At 41.1% G+C, this 19,451-nt stretch overlaps 1 protein-coding gene across 4 annotated transcripts in view; it reads left to right on the forward strand.

The window, feature by feature from the left end:
• The window catches only part of TPP2 (tripeptidyl peptidase 2), a 68,558-nt gene extending 49,780 nt beyond the window's left edge, over positions 1-18,778 (forward strand). The window contains exons 24-30 of one of the 4 annotated variants that reach the window (XR_009516784.1): positions 1,825-1,863; positions 7,168-7,319; positions 8,655-8,751; positions 9,747-9,877; positions 13,323-13,525; positions 15,690-15,809; positions 17,578-18,778. Coding sequence is in view for 3 of the 4 variants with exons in the window: in XM_059995782.1 (XP_059851765.1) it covers positions 1,825-1,863; positions 7,168-7,319; positions 8,655-8,751; positions 9,747-9,877; positions 13,323-13,530; positions 15,690-15,809; positions 17,578-17,667 (837 nt within the window). In the remaining variant the exon portion in view is untranslated. Of the gene's footprint in view, positions 1-1,824; positions 1,864-7,167; positions 7,320-8,654; positions 8,752-9,746; positions 9,889-13,322; positions 13,531-15,689; positions 15,810-17,577 lie in introns of those variants that run through there. The other 3 variants (XM_059995782.1, XM_059995783.1, XM_059995784.1) reach the window with 3 other exon arrangements.
• The last annotated feature ends 673 nt before the right edge of the window (positions 18,779-19,451 follow it).

Consider the following 19,451-nt stretch of genomic DNA (forward strand, 5'->3'; position numbering starts at 1 on the left):
TTTCAGAATGAGTAAAAGAGAAGATCTCTCTGGAAAAAGAAATTTAATAGTTTTTTTTTCCCCAAGTTGCTAGTAAAGGTCAATTAATATTTGGTTGTATTTTTATATATTTATTATTCTTTTTCCCAAGCCTAAGTACTTGGGCCTTGAACCTGTTCTGCCTTGCACAGCTAATATACTTGAACTTCCCGTGAAATATGTAGATCCAGATCAAACTTGGCTTAAGTGAATGGGATGTTTTTAAAATTAGAGAATTTATAGAGTTTTAACTAACGTAATATTGTGGATATAGGAATAAATCAGATCTTCTTGGGTGACTTCTAAAAACCAGTCAGGACAATTACTACTAATAAACAGTATTTTTTACTTGTACAGATCTTTCTCTTATTGGAATTTTGTGTAGTTATCTACAAGGTAGTTATTTCTTTTGGCATTAAGGTTTATTTTATAGTTTCAAAATTGTGCTTTTTGTTAAAAACATGTTTCTGGTTGTTATATTTTAGAGATAATTGTTATGGTTTGATAGTACCTGTTTTAGTTTTTCCATCTGTTTTCATTACAAATTTATTGTGAGAATAGTGTTTATATACATCTATCACCCTCTGTCATAATGTCATTTTAGCTCAATGCCAGTAAAAGTTGTCATTCTTATAGTTTTGCATTTCTCTTTAGCATTAGTTCTTACAAAGTAAGTCCACCACCTAACTCTGGAATTTATAAGTGCTGTTATCAAAATGAATAGAGCTCAAACATCTTAACAAGTATTCTCATGTCTTACCACTGTTGAACCAAAGATGGTTTATTAGCTGTCATAGGAGCGTCATCACGTAGGACTTTTGTGCTTAGAACAAGTCGTTTGCCCTGATAGTTCTTGAGTCTCATTTCAGTCTGTACTATTTACTTATATGTACTTTAGTATAAGTTATAAGTACTTCAGTATAATATAGCCTTAGTAGAATGTGAAGTGAATCAGTAGTTACTGGAATTCATAGATGCACTGATTTAAGAAGTCCTGGTCTAGGTCCTTTTAAGTAGGTTTCATTTTCTGCTATGGGAAATATTGCTGCCTCTGCTATGGGGCTTCAACAGTGAGTCTTCTCATCCAGGTAACTTCTGAAGTGTCCACTGCCTGTGATGAGTAAGACAAGAAGAGCATTGTTATTAGAAGTATGCTTTTAGCAATTCAGAGATAGTGCTTCCTGGCTGCATTCTTTAAGAGGCAGTTGTGAAGTTAAGTTATAAACAGGTGGGATTGACTATAGTTATTACTTACCAGGGTAGATTTTCTTGAGAAAACCTAAAGCTACAGAGTTAATTGTAATTCCCAACACATTGTTTATTTCACCGGATCTCAGCCATGGTGCGTTTCTTGCGGTTCTGGCAGCTGCGAAGGTAACTGTTCCTCTTGCCCCTCTCTGACGTTCCCAGATTCCCTCGAACGATGCCGTTTCTGGCGCATGGGCGTGTGTGATCGTTGTGACAGCCTTGAAAATCTGACTTTGCGGACCGTCACCTAAATTTAATGTTTTTAGAACTGTTTGGATAACTAATGAATTTTGCTCTACAAACTTTTGAAATAAAAAGCTGAAAAACATTGACCCTTAGGAATAACACATTTGAGTGCATTTTTATTAAAAAAAAAAAAATGAAAGTGGCAGTATTGCTTTCTTTAAAAACCTGCCATTTTGATGACAGACCTGACCCTTCTAAGTACTGTGACCCATACAGGTGGGATGGAAACTGGCAGAAAAATAGACAGAGGTGGTATCTCCATCCTGTGTAGATTACGCATGATTTCTTACAGAATGTTGTTCTAACTCCCAGGGGCAGTCTGCAGCAAAACGACAAGGAAAATTTAAAAAGGTACTGATTGTCAGTTCTTTAAAAAGATATCTTAAAGCCTTATTTGCATATTAGTTAAACTTCTTTTTCTGTCACTATTATCTTTTTTTAAAAAATCTCTCCCTTAGTTTCCTTTCTTTCAGTTCTGCAGTATAGTGCTTTTAGCTTATCAGTGTTGACAAACTGCTTTCTTAAAGTTTTTTTTCCCTGCCATAAATTGCTTGAAGACCCCTGGTTTATATGTGTATAGAGAAAATTTTAATGCTATTCATTTCTTACTGCAGGTATGACCAAGTAATAATATTTGAACTTTGGCATATCTAAAATCCTATAGAAAGATGAATGATTTTTTTTAGCTATATATGACAAAACAATTATTTTTGAAGTCTAAAGTCATTCTTAAATTGGATGATTTGATTAATAATAAAATATTATTAAAATATTTAAAGTGAAGTTTTTTTCCTGCTCTTGCATCTTCTTTGTTCTGGAAAGGCAGAGATGAAAAGAGCAATGGGTGTAGCAGAAACAGAAATAAGGACTGTGGCCCCAAATTAAAACTTATACTAAGAGCAGGAGCAGGTTTTAAGACCGTAACTAGTAAATGATGTGACCAGCTTCTCTGCAACTTATTTGACAATCTCTGATTGACTGCTGGAGCCAAATTTAGTTTGAAAATCTGTACTTCAGGTCTAGTTTAGAGAAAGGGATACGTATTCGATGAGCTCTCTGGTGAGGACCTGCTGACATCATTTGTCATCGTAGTGATTTCTCTCCTGCGTGCAGCAAGCACTGTAGGGCAAGAATTAGTGTTTTAAGAAGAAACAAAAGAGAATTCAGTGTTTAATTCATAGTGATGTGAAACTGGGAGCCACCATTTTATAATAGATAAAATGTCTTTATTAAAATGATCTCTAAAATTCTATATGATTATGTAGTGGTAAAGACTTTGTTCAAACAAAATACACCACTGGGGGTTATCTTCCCAGGTAAAGGAATGTCGGCTTCTCTGTAGGCCGTATTTCTCAACTGAGCGTCTTTACCCATTTGAAGGCCATGTAAATTCATTTAATGGAATTTAACCAGCATTACAACAAAAACAGAAAATGTCAGTTCATCAGACTCATAAAACTGTAATTTCATTTTATGCACACATTATCTTTGATTCATTTTGAAAATAGCCTGAAAGCCCCTGCTTCAGAGAATGAGGAGCCCACTAGAAAGAAAGTGCGCGTCCCAAAGGCAGAGCTGGGGGTTCTCTTTCTGTTGTACTGTTTGGTGGATCTTCTGGAGTTTTGGTGCCTTTTGTTTGTATTAGATTATTTGAGATAGGAAACTATCAAATGAATAGGAACGTTATTGTTAATTGACGGTTAGTGAAGCTTCTAGAGCTGGGCATCTGGAGTCACTTCCTCCCATTTCTCCCCATCTTCAGTGTAAGTGCACGTGAAGCTCTTGTTTTAAAAATAATCATTATTATATATAGTTTTATAGTCACATTACAAAATATATAATTTATTGCCTGAACAAAATACCAACTTTGTATACATAATCCTCAATGGATTTGTCCTCTGGGTTTCAGTGACTTTTGAGTTGAATGTGTATGTTACCCTTTTTAAAGTTCATTGTAATATGAAAGAATATAGTTATTTTTAACATAAATAGCACTCAAATATGACATTAATTTTTTAAATAGCTATTTTAGTTCGTATAAATGAATTAAAAATTTGAATTTATACTTTTTAATCATTTAAGAGCTAAGGGTATTATGTTTTGAACCGAAATTTAAATGGTGGTTTGTTAAATAGTTATTGGTTTGGCAGATAGATTTCATTTTCTAAATATTGTTCAATTCAATTCAAACACTGTTGAAATACTTTGTAATAATGGAGTGATTTTTTTCTTAAAAAATATGCTTACTGTTAAGTGTCTGCTATAGAGAGCTTATATCGTAGTATTTCTGCTCTGAAGATTCTTCTTTGACTGTCTTTTAAAATCATAATCAAGATTTCTTATGATTTAATGGTACAAAATCATTTCTGTTAAGTGGACCCTATGCTAAGCCCTTGAGAAGCTGAGTTGTAAAAATACTTACTGACAAAAAGAACAGATGACCATGATAAAATAACTGAAAAATAGGGCTTCCCTGGTGGCGCAGTGGTTGAGAGTCCACCTGCCGATGCAGGGGACACGGATTCGTGCCCCAGTCCGGGAAGATCCCACATGCCGCGGAGCGCCTGGGCCCGTGAGCCATGGCCGCTGGGCCTGCGCGTCCAGAGCCTGTGCTCCGCAGCGGGAGAGGCCACAACAGTGAGAGGCCTGCGTATCGCAAAAATAAATGAATGAATGAATGAACGAATGAATGAAAAATAACTTCATTTCTCTTTTGGTTGGAGACTAAAACAACCATGTCCATAATATTTAGTAATAAGAAGTAGCTCTTGTCCTGAAATATTTTATAGGATAATACTGGCCTTTATAATTACTAATTTGGTACAGATTTACTATATAAAATGATGATTACAAAATCTTGGTTCCCCCCCACCCCAAGGCCATTCATCATTAACTTTCCCAGTCTCTTTTGCATTTTTAGTGATAGTTTATGGTTGCTATTATATATGGTTTCTCTCTATTTGCAGATCTTTGTTAGAGTTCATTGTTAATCATCGATGAAGTTTAATGGATTGTTCATTTTTAATTCAATTCTGTTTTCTCTCTTTACTAAAACATCTTAGCAAATGCCTTACCTCTGAGCCTCAGAGGAAGAATTGCCTCACAACAGAGAGACCTCGCCTCCTGAGGTTTGTCCCTCTCCCTGCTCAGGCGAGGAGGAGGGGACAGCAGGGGGTGCACACACTGAATGCAGGTGCAGGCACATTCCAGCACACTGGGCGGTACAGGAGCCTGACTGCAAAGGGAGTAGGGCCCTATTAACAGTAAATGTTGGAGGCCACTTGCACCTTTAATTCTTAGGTGTGTTGTCTCTGCTAAACAGATGACACTGAAGTGGGCTGTTACTGTGAGAACTTGGTGGTCAGTTACCCACTCAAATGTTGCAGACCCTTTTAACTTGGCTTAAGCTCAGGGCAGTGTCCACCTAGCAGAGTAAACCTGGAGAAGGAGCGCAGGATGGGTGGCAGGGACTGGAAGGAAGCCTGCCCATGGGAGGGCTGTTTCCCCTTCCCAGGCTCACACTTCACTGAAGACCTTTGCTTGCAGACTTGCTCCCGGACCTCAAGGGGGAGTGGTGCTGAAATGGCTAAAAATGGCTTTCTGTGGTTCTCGTCCATCAGTGGTCTTCTGCGCTTTAAATGGGTTGTACTGAAATGGTGGTTACTATTTCATTAGAGCTCCTACAACAGTAGCTGCTTATATTTACTGTTATATCCCCAAATAAAGTTTAATTGTGAAAATTGTTAAAATGGACATATTTATGGAGTATTTACACCTCAGGGGAAGATGGGGCCAGTACTTGTTTGTGACTCAACCTGTGCAAAGTTTTTTCTGAAATTATGTGAATAGGGCCTTGACAACTTTGATAGTGTAATTTGTTCCAATTTTAGAAACTTTGTTAATTAAAACAAATACAAGATTTTAGTTTAGCAATGTTTTTAATGTAAACCTAAAGATAGAATTTTAGAAATTGTCTTAATAAATAATGATTTAATTAGGGACACCTAGTATTGTGCCAGGAACGGATCTAGCAACTATAACAGGTGATTTCATTTCCCAGATCCTGCATTACTTTTCACAAGACTCACGTGCTAATAAAATAGACACAAAAAGGTGTAGTTACACTTGCTCTCTTTAAAGCAAAGCTTCTCAAAAGGACCATCCATGCCTGTTTACTTCTCACCTCCCTCTCGGCCTTTACCCTCCGCCCTCCGCCCCCCACCAGCCTCCCCTGCCGCTCTTGCTCTGTCGGCGATCAGCAGCCACTGTGCTGTCAGGTTTGACAGTTACTTCTCCCGCCTGACGCCGCCTTTCAGCTAGCTGTCACTAGCCGCCCACGCTCGATCTTCGTGCTGGCTTTTCCCCGGGGCTGCCGTGACCTCAGACTCTCCCTCCACAGTGGAAAGCTTTGGACCATTCCTGGGCTTGCTCTTTTCCCCCTCCCCCACCCCTGCTGGTCTCATTCAGCCCCTCGTCTTAAATACCACCAGCAACCACCATCGGTCCTGCCTTCCTGGGACATCTCATGTCCCTTTATTGCTTCCTTTTCTATAGCCTGTCCTTTAGTTCCAGGCAGTGTCAGGACACCTGGGTCTGTGTCCCAACTTGTTTTCTCTTTTTCCACTTTGGCCTCTATCATCCATTCTCCACGTAGGTAGTATCAAGAGTTATTAAAAAAAAAAAAAACACCAAAAAACCAAAGTGTTTAAACAAAAAGCAAAAATCCTTAATCATGTCACTGCCTTGCATACAGCTCTTCCTGTGGCACCTAGAATAAAACCTGTATTTTTTTACCCGTACTCTGTCAGCCCTGCTTACTCACTGTGGCCGCTGCCCTTTCTCAGAACCTAACCCTGTGCTTGCTGCACACCCCCTCAGGTTTCTGCAGGTGCTCGTCTTGTCCCCACACATCTCTTCCTCTCCTCGTTTTGGTTATTCAGGTTCATTGAAGTTTATTCCTTGAGATCACTGAGGCGCCATTAGAGTGTTTCCATGACCACTTTGTCTGCATGGGTCCCCCCTTACCCACCAGTCACGCTCTATCCCCTTACTCTATTCTGTTGTCTTCGTATTACGTGTCGTTCCTGAAGTTGTTTATTTACCTACACGTTTGTTGGCTGTCTTCCCAGAGGGTGAAAGGCCCTTGTCTGCTTTGTCCCTCACCTCTTTGGAGCTATTACCTTGCACACCGCGGGAGCTCAGTAAGTCCTGTGGACTGAATGAAGAAAGAAATTTCTCTTTAAATTTAATTAGAAAAGCAGATCTTTTCTTTCTTTCTTTAAAATTTAATTATTTTCTCTTCTCAGATGTAAAATGTGAAAGCTCAGTACGTTTTTGTAGTCAGTCTGTCAAGTAAAACTAAGAATACCAAATAACACTTAAATGGAGAAAAGTTTGTTCTTATTTCCTTGTTTTAAAGGAGTTATTAGAAGCATTAGCTTTAAAGTTTGGGAGAAAATTACTTTGATCTCAGATTGGAACTTTAGATGTATTTTGGCCCTTAGAATCTGAAATACAGTGTAGTACCGCTCAAGTGCAGCCGATGTTACGTGCTGTTCGGCTATTGAAGATTTTTTTTTCTTTTTTGAAGATTTTTAAATAAGGAATATTAAGCATGTTAATCTAAGACTGTCTCTCCACGTTCATTTTTCACAGGATGTAATACCTGTTCATTACTACCTAATATCTCCACCAACAAAGACTAAGAATGGCAGCAAAGAGAAAGAAAAAGATTCAGAAAAAGAGAAAGATTTAAAAGAAGAGTTTACTGAAGCATTACGAGATCTTAAAATTCAGTGGATGACAAAGTAAGTTTTAAATGAGTTTTAATCCTCTAAGCGTTTACTTTTATTTTCCCAGTTACAACAATATTGTGTGTGTATGCAAAGGCTATGTATTTAGAAATGTTGACAGTGGATAGGACTGCAAGTGCTTTTAAATTTTCTTGTAATTATATTTAGTTTTTAATTCCCTTTTGTGATAAGAATTTTTAAAATTTTAATCCTTATTCTGATCTGCTCTTGGAAGAGAATTTTATTGGAAGGTACAAAAAAGAAAATAAATCACTTTTTGCCCCCTTTCCAAAGATAACCATTGTCCTGTTATTATTAGTTGTCTCTGTATTTATACATGTAGCAGGTGAGTGATACTGTGTCCTGGTTTTCCAGTTACTATTTGATTACGAGCAAATTTAAAACAGACCTTTTTAAACCTCTGGAAATGATCCTAAGGACATACAGCAAACGGAGAAACACCTATTTAAGAACATCTACAAAAGTTCAGTAAGAAAAGTGAGACTCTGGTATGTGAGCCAAGGTCACTCTTCCCACTCCCAGCTCAGTGAAGCGGAGCCTCCTCCAGACTGGCTGCAGCCAGGACCACAGGCTCCCCGTCCCCTTGGCTTGGAGGACTCTCCTGCTGGGAGGGGCAGGGGGTTGGCACATGTCGGCCAGCACCCCAGCCCCGCAGCCTGCTGCTGAGGCCAAGTTTTGGGTGAATTCCGTTGAGAGGCGGGGGCTCTCTCCTGCTCAGCCCCCGCCGGCGACGCAGAGGGTCTGCCAGGTGGGCACTGCTGAGAACGCAGGCCCCGCCGTGGTTTCCCGCCAGGCGGGGCAAACCACGGCCTCTGCTCTGCTGCTGTTCCTCCCACCATGGAGTCAATAAGAACAGATGTAGTTTCTTCAGCTTCCCCAGCTGGGAACGTGGAACATCTGTCTCTTTGTTCATTCAAGACTTCAGATTCTTCCAAAACGGTGTAAATTTTCCTTCTTTGTAGGTCTTAGGCATTTCTAGATCTTTTAATCTTTCTTAACTGTTTTCGAATGTTTTTTTCCCTCCCGTTGATAAATCTAATTATAGATGGTATGTAGGAAAGCTGTCGATGCTTACTTTCATCTGACCATCTTATTGAACTCATAAATGAAATAATTTCCAGTTTGATTTTTTGTTTTGTTTTGTTTTCTTGGTAGCATATTTATACTGCCTGCAAATAAATACAGTCTTTGTCAGTAATTATATTTCAGATTGGTACCTTAGGTTATTGACTGGAACTTCAAAACAATGTGAAGTAATAGGAAAGACAGAAATTATTTTCTTTCTAAAAGAACTGAAATAATGACTGTTTCTCTTTCTTACATATGTAGGCTGGATTCTAGTGACATTTATAATGAATTGAAGGAAACATACCCTAATTATCTCCCTCTGTACGTTGCACGACTTCATCAGTTGGATGCTGAAAAGGTTGGGCGTGTTCGATTTTACTCTGAGTCTCTTATTTTGTTTGCAGTATTAGATGAGGTTTGCCTTTGGAATAAGGGGGCAGTCTTTGTCTTCTCTTCTTGCCGACTGAAAACGTGTCGCCTCAGATTGAATGTTCTGTTGAGCTATTTTCATTAAGCTGACTCGGGACTCACGTTTGGTCAGTGGGAGGAGAAGTAGATAGGAAACCCTAAGGGTGGCTTTTCTGACCTTGACCTGAAGAGCCGGGAGCAGAAGGCCGTGGTCGTGGCCTGCTGGAGTCTCAGGCGCCTGCAGCAAAAGCGGAGCTCCTCTGCACTACCTTGGCTAACTTCGTTTCTGATTTCTGAGAATTGGCTGTGTAGCTCCCAGCTGTCCTCAGTGGACCAGCTCTCACTGGGAGTCCTGGCTGTAGAAAGTGCTTGTGGCCATAACCAATCAAGAGTCACCAAGGGTTGAGTGTGAGCCCGCAGGCCCTGTGAGGAGCTGGACTGCTGAGGACGCCAGGACAGCCCGGGGCCCGTAGTGAGACTCTGTTGCTTCTGTTCCTGTTTACTCTCATTTCGGAGGTTTCAGTAATAAATTAGAATTTGTCTCATCAGCTGGTGCTTTTTTTACTTCTGTTTTCATGTGCTGTGGGACTGGGGTAACATAGCTGATCACATTTCTGAACTTTTAAGTTACCCAAGGAAAGAGCTGCCTCTGTAGAAAACAGTTTATATTTCTGTGAACTTCGTTATCTTGCTTATTACTCCATTCAGCGCCAGTGGGGGGTGTAGGGTGTATTTTCCCGTCTGAGCTCAGGTTTTCTAGAGATGCTGACCGTCGTAAAGGTCACACCAGGAGCTAGTGCGGAGCCCCTGGGCTGCACAGCCTACCTGGTCCCGCACCACGGGAGTCCTAACTCTCACGGGCATGACCGACAGAAGTGAAATGCGTCAGGAGGCTCATGGATACATCCATTTTTTTCTTATTTCTTCTTTTTTTTTCCTCCCCAGGAACGAATGAAAAGGCTTAATGAAATTGTCGAAGCTGCAAATGCTGTTATTTCTCATATAGATCAAACGGCCCTAGCAGTTTATATTGCGATGAAGACTGACCCCAGGCCCGATGCAGCTATTATAAAAAAGTACCTAACCAGTAAATACTCTTTCTTGCATCTCATTTCTTAGTTACTTTTTTTAATTATTGAAAATATCCTTCTTTTCTGGTATTTTTTATATCCTTATCATTGGAGTTTCCGATTTGGGTATACTCCATCCTTAAATATCTTACAGTAATTTTCTCCAGTCGTTTAAGATTAAGCAAAAGAAAAGTCGTTTGCCTCCTCCACCATCAGGTGCTGTCATGGTGGAGAGATTTGAGTGGCTGTGATCAAGCAGTCCAGCCATTTGGGGGATATGTGTGAACTGGACACATGGAGAAGGAAGCACAGAGCACCCTGTAAAATTAATTTTTCAAGTGTTGATTGACCAATAGCATGACAGGCTCCAAATTTAGTTTATATGCTTATTAGTAAAGTGATAAGAAATCACGTTGGGTTAAAGCCATTATCTGGCAACTTCAGTTTATGAAACTGGGTTTACAGTACTACTTGAGAACAAGGGTGGGGGGATTATACTTTAGCCTTAGGAAACTCTAACGTGATGTGTACAACAGACGCGTAGCTGGGTTAATGCGTTTGTAAGGCTCCATCCGTGCGAGAGTGTGGTTTCCGCTTGCTGGTGTGACGGTCCGGCGGCTCTCCCGTTCACCCTTCCACGAACTCCTACCATCATCTCCTGATAACACTCCCACACTCCCAGTACCAGTCTCCCCTCTGTCACTTTGGTTTATTTCCAACCCTGGGGGTCCTTAACTTACAAGGGTAGAAGTTTCCTCCTCTTAGCGTTATTGTAACTAATAATAAACTGAAACCGTGCAGGCTGCCTGAAAATATGGTAGTTTCCCTTAAAGATTCCATCTGCTTCAGTCAGAATTTTTTTTATATACATACAAAACTCTTGATTTTAAACTGCTCGAACTCTTGACCTTGCATCGTTTATACTGATATTACAGGTCTTAACGAATCTTACAAGCAGCAGTGTTCAAGCGGAATAAAATTTGTTCAAAATAGGTTCTTGGCCATTGTCAGCACCCTTTCACACTTTCCAAAGGAACCTTCTCGAAACATTGCTGTTTTATTGTTGCTAATAATAATAGTGGATGGTGCAGCCACCATTTATGAAATGCCAGTTATATACAAATGCCAGTTATATGCATTATGAAATGCCAGTTATATATATTATGAAATGCCAGTTATATACAAAGGATTAAATGGGGCATGGATTTCTCATTTCCAGCTGCTTTCGCTTAAGTCACTCGTTTCAAAAATTGCAAGATGGCCATTTTGTAATCTTAAAAATACTAACTTTTTGTAGGAGATCTGAGTTTTAATTAAACTGCAGTTTACTTAGTCCACTAAAGTATCTAATTGAAGTTACTTCCTAAAATGTAGCTATTACCATCTTGATCAGTCCCTAACTAACTTTGATTCAGAGAGATTTATTGACCAAGCACTGTATGTAGCACCACTGAGAGGAATGTAAAAAAAAAATGAACAAGACACTCTCTACTCTTAGAAAACATACAGCCTAATACAGAAGATGATAATTGCTAGATGGAATGTGATTAACAGTTATAATAGAGGGGCTTCTCTGGTGGCGCAGTGGTTGAGAGTCCGCCTGCCACTGCAGGGGACACGGGTTCGTGCCCCGGTCCGGGAAGATCCCACATGCCACAGACCGGCTGCACCCGTGAGCCACGGCCACAGAGCCTGCGCGTCCGGAGCCTGTGCTCCGCAATGGGAGAGGCCACAGCAGTGAGAGGCCCGCGTACTGCAAAAAAAAAAAAAAAAAAAAAAAACAGTTATAATAAGTACTTTAAACTGTGAAAGACGATGGGAAGGAGAGCAGGGAAACCATCATGGATTAATAGGTATTTAATCCGAGCAGGTCAGTTCAAAGTTAGAAGAGGGTAGGAAGAGAACATTCCAGATATGTGGAATTTAGGTTATTGGATCAGAATGCGGAAATAGAAAGGGGTCTTAAAGGTGATTCAATCCAGGTCTGGCGAGTCCAGCACACCTGTCACCCCACCTCGCCCTCCAAGCTCTGCATCCTGCAGCCCTCCTCTGGGCGGCCAGGACAGTCAGTCGGGATGCCGTAGGTGAGTGGATATCCAGACCTGCCCTGCCTGCCCAGTTGTGTTCCACGGCCCCCGTTCTCCCTCACAACGTGGGGATAACGCTTGACTGCTGAGGCTGCTGTAGAGCATGAGTGAAGTACTGCCGAGACATTTCAGGCGCCGCCTGGCACCTAAGAGGTGGTGGGGTAAGGAGGGACTCAGTAAATGAAAGCCCGTCCATCCTTCTGTTCTGAAGTCCACAGTGACCAAGCACTTCAAGTCCCCAGAAACGCTTCCCAGGAAAGAGAGTGAGAGTTGGCTCTTTTAAACTTTGAAAGTCTTTGCTCATAAACTCTTGGGCATCTTTTAGGCATAATTTCATCTGCATTGCAAATGTATTAAGGTGGGTAACTTAGGTTGTAGCAGGTTATTGGCGTTGTGTTGGGGTTTTTTTTCCTCTTCTTCTTATTTTAATTGTCTTTTGTACAAATTGTTGATTTTACAGTCCCAGCGGATTTCATAGGCGGCACGTTTCACTCTGGGCCCTTCAGAATCATGCTTACCGGTAGACAGTTTGTTCATCCCATATCTGAGTGCCTCCTGGTCATCTTCTCAGCACTTGTAATCCTCGTCTTTAGACGTATCTGACAGGAGTTGGGCAGGATGCGTCAAATAAGCATTCGAGGGGCCGGTACTGTCCCAGGAGTGTAGGCTGTTACTGTATTTCATTCAGCAGCAATTTACTGAGTGTCTGTTCCGTGCCAGGCATTGTTCTGGGCATTGGAACACATCAGAAACAAAGCTGCCTGCCTGGAGCAAGGCAGGTGGCCCCGGCGATTAAGAGCAGGGGTTCCAGGACCAGCCGCAGAGCTCGGAGTCCTGGATCTGCTGCTCCCTAATTGTGGGACCTTGAACAGATCGCCTGATCTCTCTGTGCCTCGATTTCCTCCTTTGCAAAATAGAGGCAACTGATGGTCTCTTGCTCATAGAGTTATTTTGAGTATAAATGAGTTAATGTGTTAAAATGCTAGAGTAAGCCTTGTATTCCTTTGCTCTGTGTATGCGTGATAGTTCACGACTGCACAAGTATGTAACGACTGACATAAGAAGTTGAAACACTTAGAAGATACTGTTCTAAGAGTTTCTTAGCTGACAGAATTGACCCAACAGTCTTTCCCCTCTGTTGTGCATGGCATGCTGTTTCAACCGATTACAGCGATCCTAACTCATTTAATCTGTGTGTGGAACACAGTGGCTCGTGTGTTGCACAATGCAGATGTCTCCCCATGGCTACACCACATTCCTGCATTGTAAATCTTAGGCAGAGAAGGCATGAGGTTAATTTCGGGTGAGGCTGTACTTTTAAAGATGCTCTCCTGATCTGTGGAATGTGTTGGTTTGGCACACAGTGACATGGACAAGCAGAAGTCGACGCTCGTAGACGCCCTGTGTAGGAAAGGCTGTGCCCTGGCCGACCACCTTCTCCAGACCCGGGAGGAGGACGGGGCTGCATCAGGCGACCTGGAAGGGAGAGAGGAGGAGGGAGAGAGCGCCCTGGATTCTCTGACGGAAACTTTCTGGGAAGCTACGAAATGGACTGATCTTTTCGACAGTAAGGTACCCTTTCTCCTTCTTGTTTCGCTGCAGTTCTTGGGGGTGCGTCCCAGATCCCTTGTGCCCAGCGGGCCCGGCCAGAGAGGACGAGGATAAATGGAACGAGGCTGAGCTGGGCTCTGAAGAAGATGAGGTGCTTAGCGAGGCCTCCCTGGTCTTCCCGGCTTTGAAACCACTTGACCGTTGTTTGGTCTGTCCGCACAGTGGCTGGTGGACCACGCTAGCTGGGGAAACAGTTGGAGAGCGTGTGTGGCGGGCTTTTGGTTAAGCCATTTATGTATCAGCTAAAATTAAGGGCGTCTGAAAGCTGTCTTCGTACCTTCCCACACCTGTCCCTGTGCTCATTTGTCAGGGATGGAGATGGCGGTATTCTGGTTAGTTTAGATATTTGTTATTTCTCTCCAAACTCTTTAACTTCTAAATAACTATCATCTTGATTTGTACCTGATCAATTTTTAAAGCCCAGTGTAGAAAAAGTAACATTGATGAGCTTTTTGGGTTTAGATTATAAAAACATGTAAAATGCCTTCTAGCTCTCTACTATAATTCTTAACAGTAGAGATTATATAGCTACAGGTATTTGCCAGTCTTCCTTTCTTCTGGACATAAAGGAAGAAAAAAGGAAATGTAATCAGTGGAATTCTTCTTCCAGCACAAACTGTGGCGGTTTTTTAGGAGACAGGTGCTTGTTTTCAAGATTAACTATGGTGATCGGTAGTAAAGACTTCTGAAGTAGGAGAAAACTCTTCCTATCTCCTTCAGGTTGTTCCACCTCAGTTCAGTAGTGCTTTTATAGAAGGAACTCAGTAATGTTCCAGAAACTGAAGGAAGCAGCACCAGAGGTTAAGAATTTGGATCTGAAATCAGGCCCCTGGAGCTTGGATTCTGCCCCTGCCGCTTTGACCTGTGTGACTGTAGGCGGGTGTCCGAATGCTCATGTGGGACTGTGGTGCTGCGTACCATGGGATTTTATGAATGAGTATCACGTACCTGGAAGGACGTCAGCAATACTTGTTGTTACTACTAACAAAGTTATCTCGTGTCTGCTGTGTGCCAGGCACTGCGCTCGCTGCTGGGAAGAAGATGAATAAGAGCCTGGTCCGGCATCAAGTCGATAGACACTTGATGAGCATCACAGTAAAGCTGTTATAAAGAATTCTGTTCTTGCCGCAGCGCTCTTATGTTAGGGGTGTGCATTATATCACCTGTCTGTTTACTGTGTCTGTAGCAACAGTTGTTGAGCCCTTTCCTTGTCTCTAGAATACAGGTAAGTGTGACAGGATTCCTTTCTTTGAGGACATGCACATTCTAAAAGTGGAGACTAAAGATATAAACAAATGCTTACGAGTATTTTTGACAAATGCAGTAATTAAAGGTAGAAAACTTGTACAAAAGGAAGCAGTTGAAAGTAAGAACATGTTTATATAATATGACACTTCATTTGTTTACTTTTATCCTCTTTCGCAATTCTGGTAATTTATAGTGACTGTAGTTTTGTACGTCTAACTTGCAATTTTTGTCATCACTTATGTTAGCTCTGCTTTCTTTTGCATAGAGGTATTTTGGTATGGATTCCAACAGCTAGTGATTTATCATAATAGCTTTCTTTCCCCAAATAGATTATCTGTTCTGTGGGATACCCAGCTCTTTTAAAGATGTTAATTGTTGTTTTAAAAAGTTGTTAAAATTTACTTGATGTAACATGTTCATTTGAAAAGCTACACTTCTGTTAAAGCCTCCATTCTTTCATTATTTTTCTTCTTTATTATTTTTTCTTTGATTTTTATTTATTTACTTTTGGCTGCGTTGGGTCTTTGTTGCTGCACGCGGGCTTTCTCTAGTTGCGGCGAGCGGGGGCCACTCTTCATTGCGGTGTGCAGGCTTCTCGTTGCGGTGGCTTCTCTCGTTGCGGAGCACGGGCTCTAGGTGCACAGGCTTCAGTAGTTGTGGCACCCAGGCTCAGTAGTTGTGGCGCACGGGCTTAGTTGCTCCGCAGCATGTGGGATCTTCCCGGACCAGGGATCGAACCCGTGTCCCCTGCATCGGCAGGTGGATTCTTAACCACTGCGCCACCAGGGAAGTCCAGTTCTTTCATTATTAAAGCAATATGGCTTAAATTGTAAATATTTTGTAGATGAGCTATATCTTGTTTTACGTTGTAGGTTTTGACATTTGCATACAAGCATGCCTTCGTAAATAAAATGTATGGGAGAGGCCTTAAATTTGCAACTAAACTTGTGGAAGAAAAACCAACAAAAGAAAACTGGAAAAATTGTATTCAAGTAAGTGATATTAAAATTGCCACTGTTGGGTATCATTTCAATATTGTAGAGTGACAAGATAGTTAGAAAGCCTTACGGTAGTGATAAAACAGTACCAACTTTATCGTGACTAATTATTAGTCTAGTTAACATAATGTGAACTATAAAATAAATGCATGAAATGTAGTCAGTAAGCTGTTTAAATTTTTAAAACATTTTTCACTCCTGTCCAGAAAACCTATATTTTTAGCTTCTAGTGTTTTCAACATAGGCAAAATGCATTGCATATTTTGTGTAGTTAGAAGACAGGTTTCCTTTATGAAGGAAGCAGATGATTTCTTTTAAATACGTGTTGGCTCAGTTCTAAAACGGTTGAACTTCTAGAGTTTATGTTTGATTTTATTCTTCATTTGACACGATAGGCCATTTTTTATTTTACCATGTGTTATATGCAGGGAAGGTCTGTGGTTGAGCTCTCTGCACAAATTAAGTGTCAACTGTAAGAACTCACTGAACCCCAAGAAATTGTTTCAGCCTAGCCTTGTCTTTGTACACATATAGTTGGTTTATGCTTAAAGGGTATATGGAGGTTGGGGTACGCTAGTCCTGCCAAAGGCGGCCGAGGGTCTGGTCTTCATATTGAAGGTATTCTTTGGACGTAAAACTCACCTGTAGGTTCCTGGGGCAATTTCTGGTAATTAGAGTAAACTATAGGTTATCTTTACTCTCAGACCTTTTCTGTCAGTTCAAATTGTAAGACATTTCAAATTCACTTCTTCAGATCTTTGAGGAGGCTGAGAGAGCTCTTTCTGGAACTTAATGTCTTCTCATCACGTAGGCTGTGAACTGAGCTCTTACATTTGTGAAGCCCGCGATCCACCCAGATGCTCACACCAGGGGATGTTTCATAACTTGTCTCCCCTCCACTCTGCTCGCCTGCTGTCTGTTCTCCACACAGCAGCCGGAAAAGATGGCTTTAGACCCCTCCTGGTGAAGCTCCGTCACATTTAGAGTAAAATCCAAACTCCTCCCCGTGGCCTGTAAGGCCCGTGTGGTCTGGCCCCTGCCAGCGGCCTCTCCAGCTGCATCTCATATCACACTCCCGCGTCCTCACTCTGCTTCTGCCGTTCCAGCCTCCTCTCTGCTTGGCTGACACAGCGCACCCTTTCCCTCACGAGGACCCAGCTCTTCCAGCTGCATGGAGAGCTCTTCCCCAGATTTTCACAGAGTAGGTTTCTTCTTGTCACTCAGATTTCAGCTTAAGTGTCACCTCAGAGATCCCTTTCTTGACCATCTCACTTCCCAGTCTGTATTATAGCAAGTTTTATTTTTACTATATACCTGATACATTTCTTATTATTTACTTATTTATTATCTGTTCATTAGCTTGCTGACTTTCTGTTTGGCTTTCCTGCATAGAACTTAAGTTTCCTGAAAGTGGGAAGTGAGTTCAGTGCTTTTTCCTAATGCCTAGAACAGTGTTTGACTACCGTAGGCACTCAGGAAGAGTGAGGGAAAGGAAACTAGGGTGGTCGGAAGGAAAGGAGCCAGTCATGTCAAGTCGATGGGAAGCCAGGAGGACAGAGGGAGGGAAGGCAGGAGGGTTGGCAGGGGTGATGATAATCGCCAGGATAGGCGGGTCGGGCGGAAGGAAGGTTGTGGGTGAGTTGATGGAAGGAAAGTTCTACCTGCTGCTTCTTTATTACGACTAAATATTTAATACAGAATTTACCCTAAATGCTGAGCCTGAAACATCTGTTCTTTAATAATTGTGTGTGTTTTGTTACAGCTGATGAAGCTGCTTGGATGGACCCATTGTGCGTCTTTTACCGAAAACTGGCTCCCCATCATGTATCCTCCTGATTACTCTGTATTCTAAAATAGGAACCAAGACTTTAAATTTTAAAGAAGTTTTATAGTGAATGGATATAAAAACAAATTTGTGGCATTTTTAGTCTAATGCATGTTTTCATCTGCTATCAAATACTGATTATTAAAATGATGTGTATTTATCAGAGAATTTGCTGGCGTGTGGCTTAATACATGTAAATCTAGACCTCTGACATCATGGTGTTTTCTTAATGCCTCACATTGCTGGCAGCGGGCTGTGCCCTGGCTGCCAGCACCAAGGACTTTCAGTTGGGTTGCAGCTGTTACATGCATGAGAGGTTTTGAACAGTAACTTTTAACTGCAAACCTGTAAAATTCTATTTTTTATTTTATAAATGAACAGGGTTTTAACATGCGCGACTTTAATTTTTTCAATTGTATGAAGGCCTTAAAAAAGCTACATTAAGCGTAGCTAAAATTATTTATTAGACTAAAAAGTAACAGAACTTCATTTCCAGTTTTTTTTTTTTTTTTTTGGCAAACGTTTACATTCAATTAAGGGGAGAAAATAAAACCGGCACAAATAAATTTGTGGCAAACGCTGGAGCATAACTGCTTCAGTCAGTCTTCATCTTGGAGTTATTTCAGGCCAATCATTTTTAACATCTTCTTGACATGCAGAGCATCAGAATGAACTAATAATACATGTATAAGTGCCAGACAGCTTAAATCTGTATCAGGTATTGTAAAGATACATATATGGTATGTTTATTAAAGTCGAAATAATGTAAACACGTGAATAAATGTGCAAACCCAAGATCGCAGTACACCATATGCACTCTCATACCTTAATTTTTTTATAAATAATAAAAGTGAATATTGAAGGTTCTTAAAGTTGGTCTTAATTTTTCATAAATAAAATTTGGGGTTAGAACAGAAATGAATAATACATTAAATCCATAGACAAAAAATTCAACATGAAATAATTTATAATGTTTCTTATAGGCTTGCAATTATTTGAATATATTTCCGAATCTTATTATGTGATTAACTTTTGTGTAGGTTTAATTTTTTATTTTTATCTCTCTGGCTACTATACTTCTTTCATCCTTCCTCCGTAAAATAAGCACACGTAGACAATATTAAAAGGCCTCTACTGTCTTATAGCAAATATGTTTGTGTGTGTATGGTTTTTAAATCTTCCCTTAGAATTTACTACTGTAAAAGGCCTACCAGAGATCTGGTCTTAGTCATTCGTGACTGTTTTTTGAGTAATTGGCTCCTTTATCTGATGAAGACGTTAGACCCTTTATGAAAAAGTGCACATATGCACGCAGACATTTTGCACAGTTTCTGAGCCATCTAGAGTCTAAAGTGCACCCATGAACAACTGCATGCATGTTCTCTGACAAACACATGCTTTCACCTACGCATGGACAGGTTCAATCCAGTCAGGGAATTGAGATGCTCAGAAGGGGTAGGGTGGCTCCCCAGGGTCGTGCTGCTGGCTGGCTGTTAATTAGAGAACGTGTTTTACCACTGGATTTGGCATCTCTGTAAGTACTACCTGCAGCACAGAGCCTCAGGGTCAGCCAGGGGTGAGCGCTTGGGTCCTCCCCAGGTCCTCCCCGAGGATGCATTCAGCCCCGCGATGTGCGTGGCTGGTACCCAGGAATATGACAGCTTTCTGAGCCCCTCTGGACATTTCCCAGCCTTTCCCTTTAGGCTTTTTAATTAGTCCCAACGGTTAGCCATCATCTAAGGCAGCCACAAAATTGTACAGTTGCCTGTAATCCTCTAGACAAACCCCTGGGGAAAGGCTTCTCAGCCTGC

This window comes from Delphinus delphis, chromosome 18, assembly GCF_949987515.2.
Source record: "Delphinus delphis chromosome 18, mDelDel1.2, whole genome shotgun sequence".
Classification (NCBI taxonomy): Eukaryota; Metazoa; Chordata; class Mammalia; order Artiodactyla; family Delphinidae; genus Delphinus; species Delphinus delphis.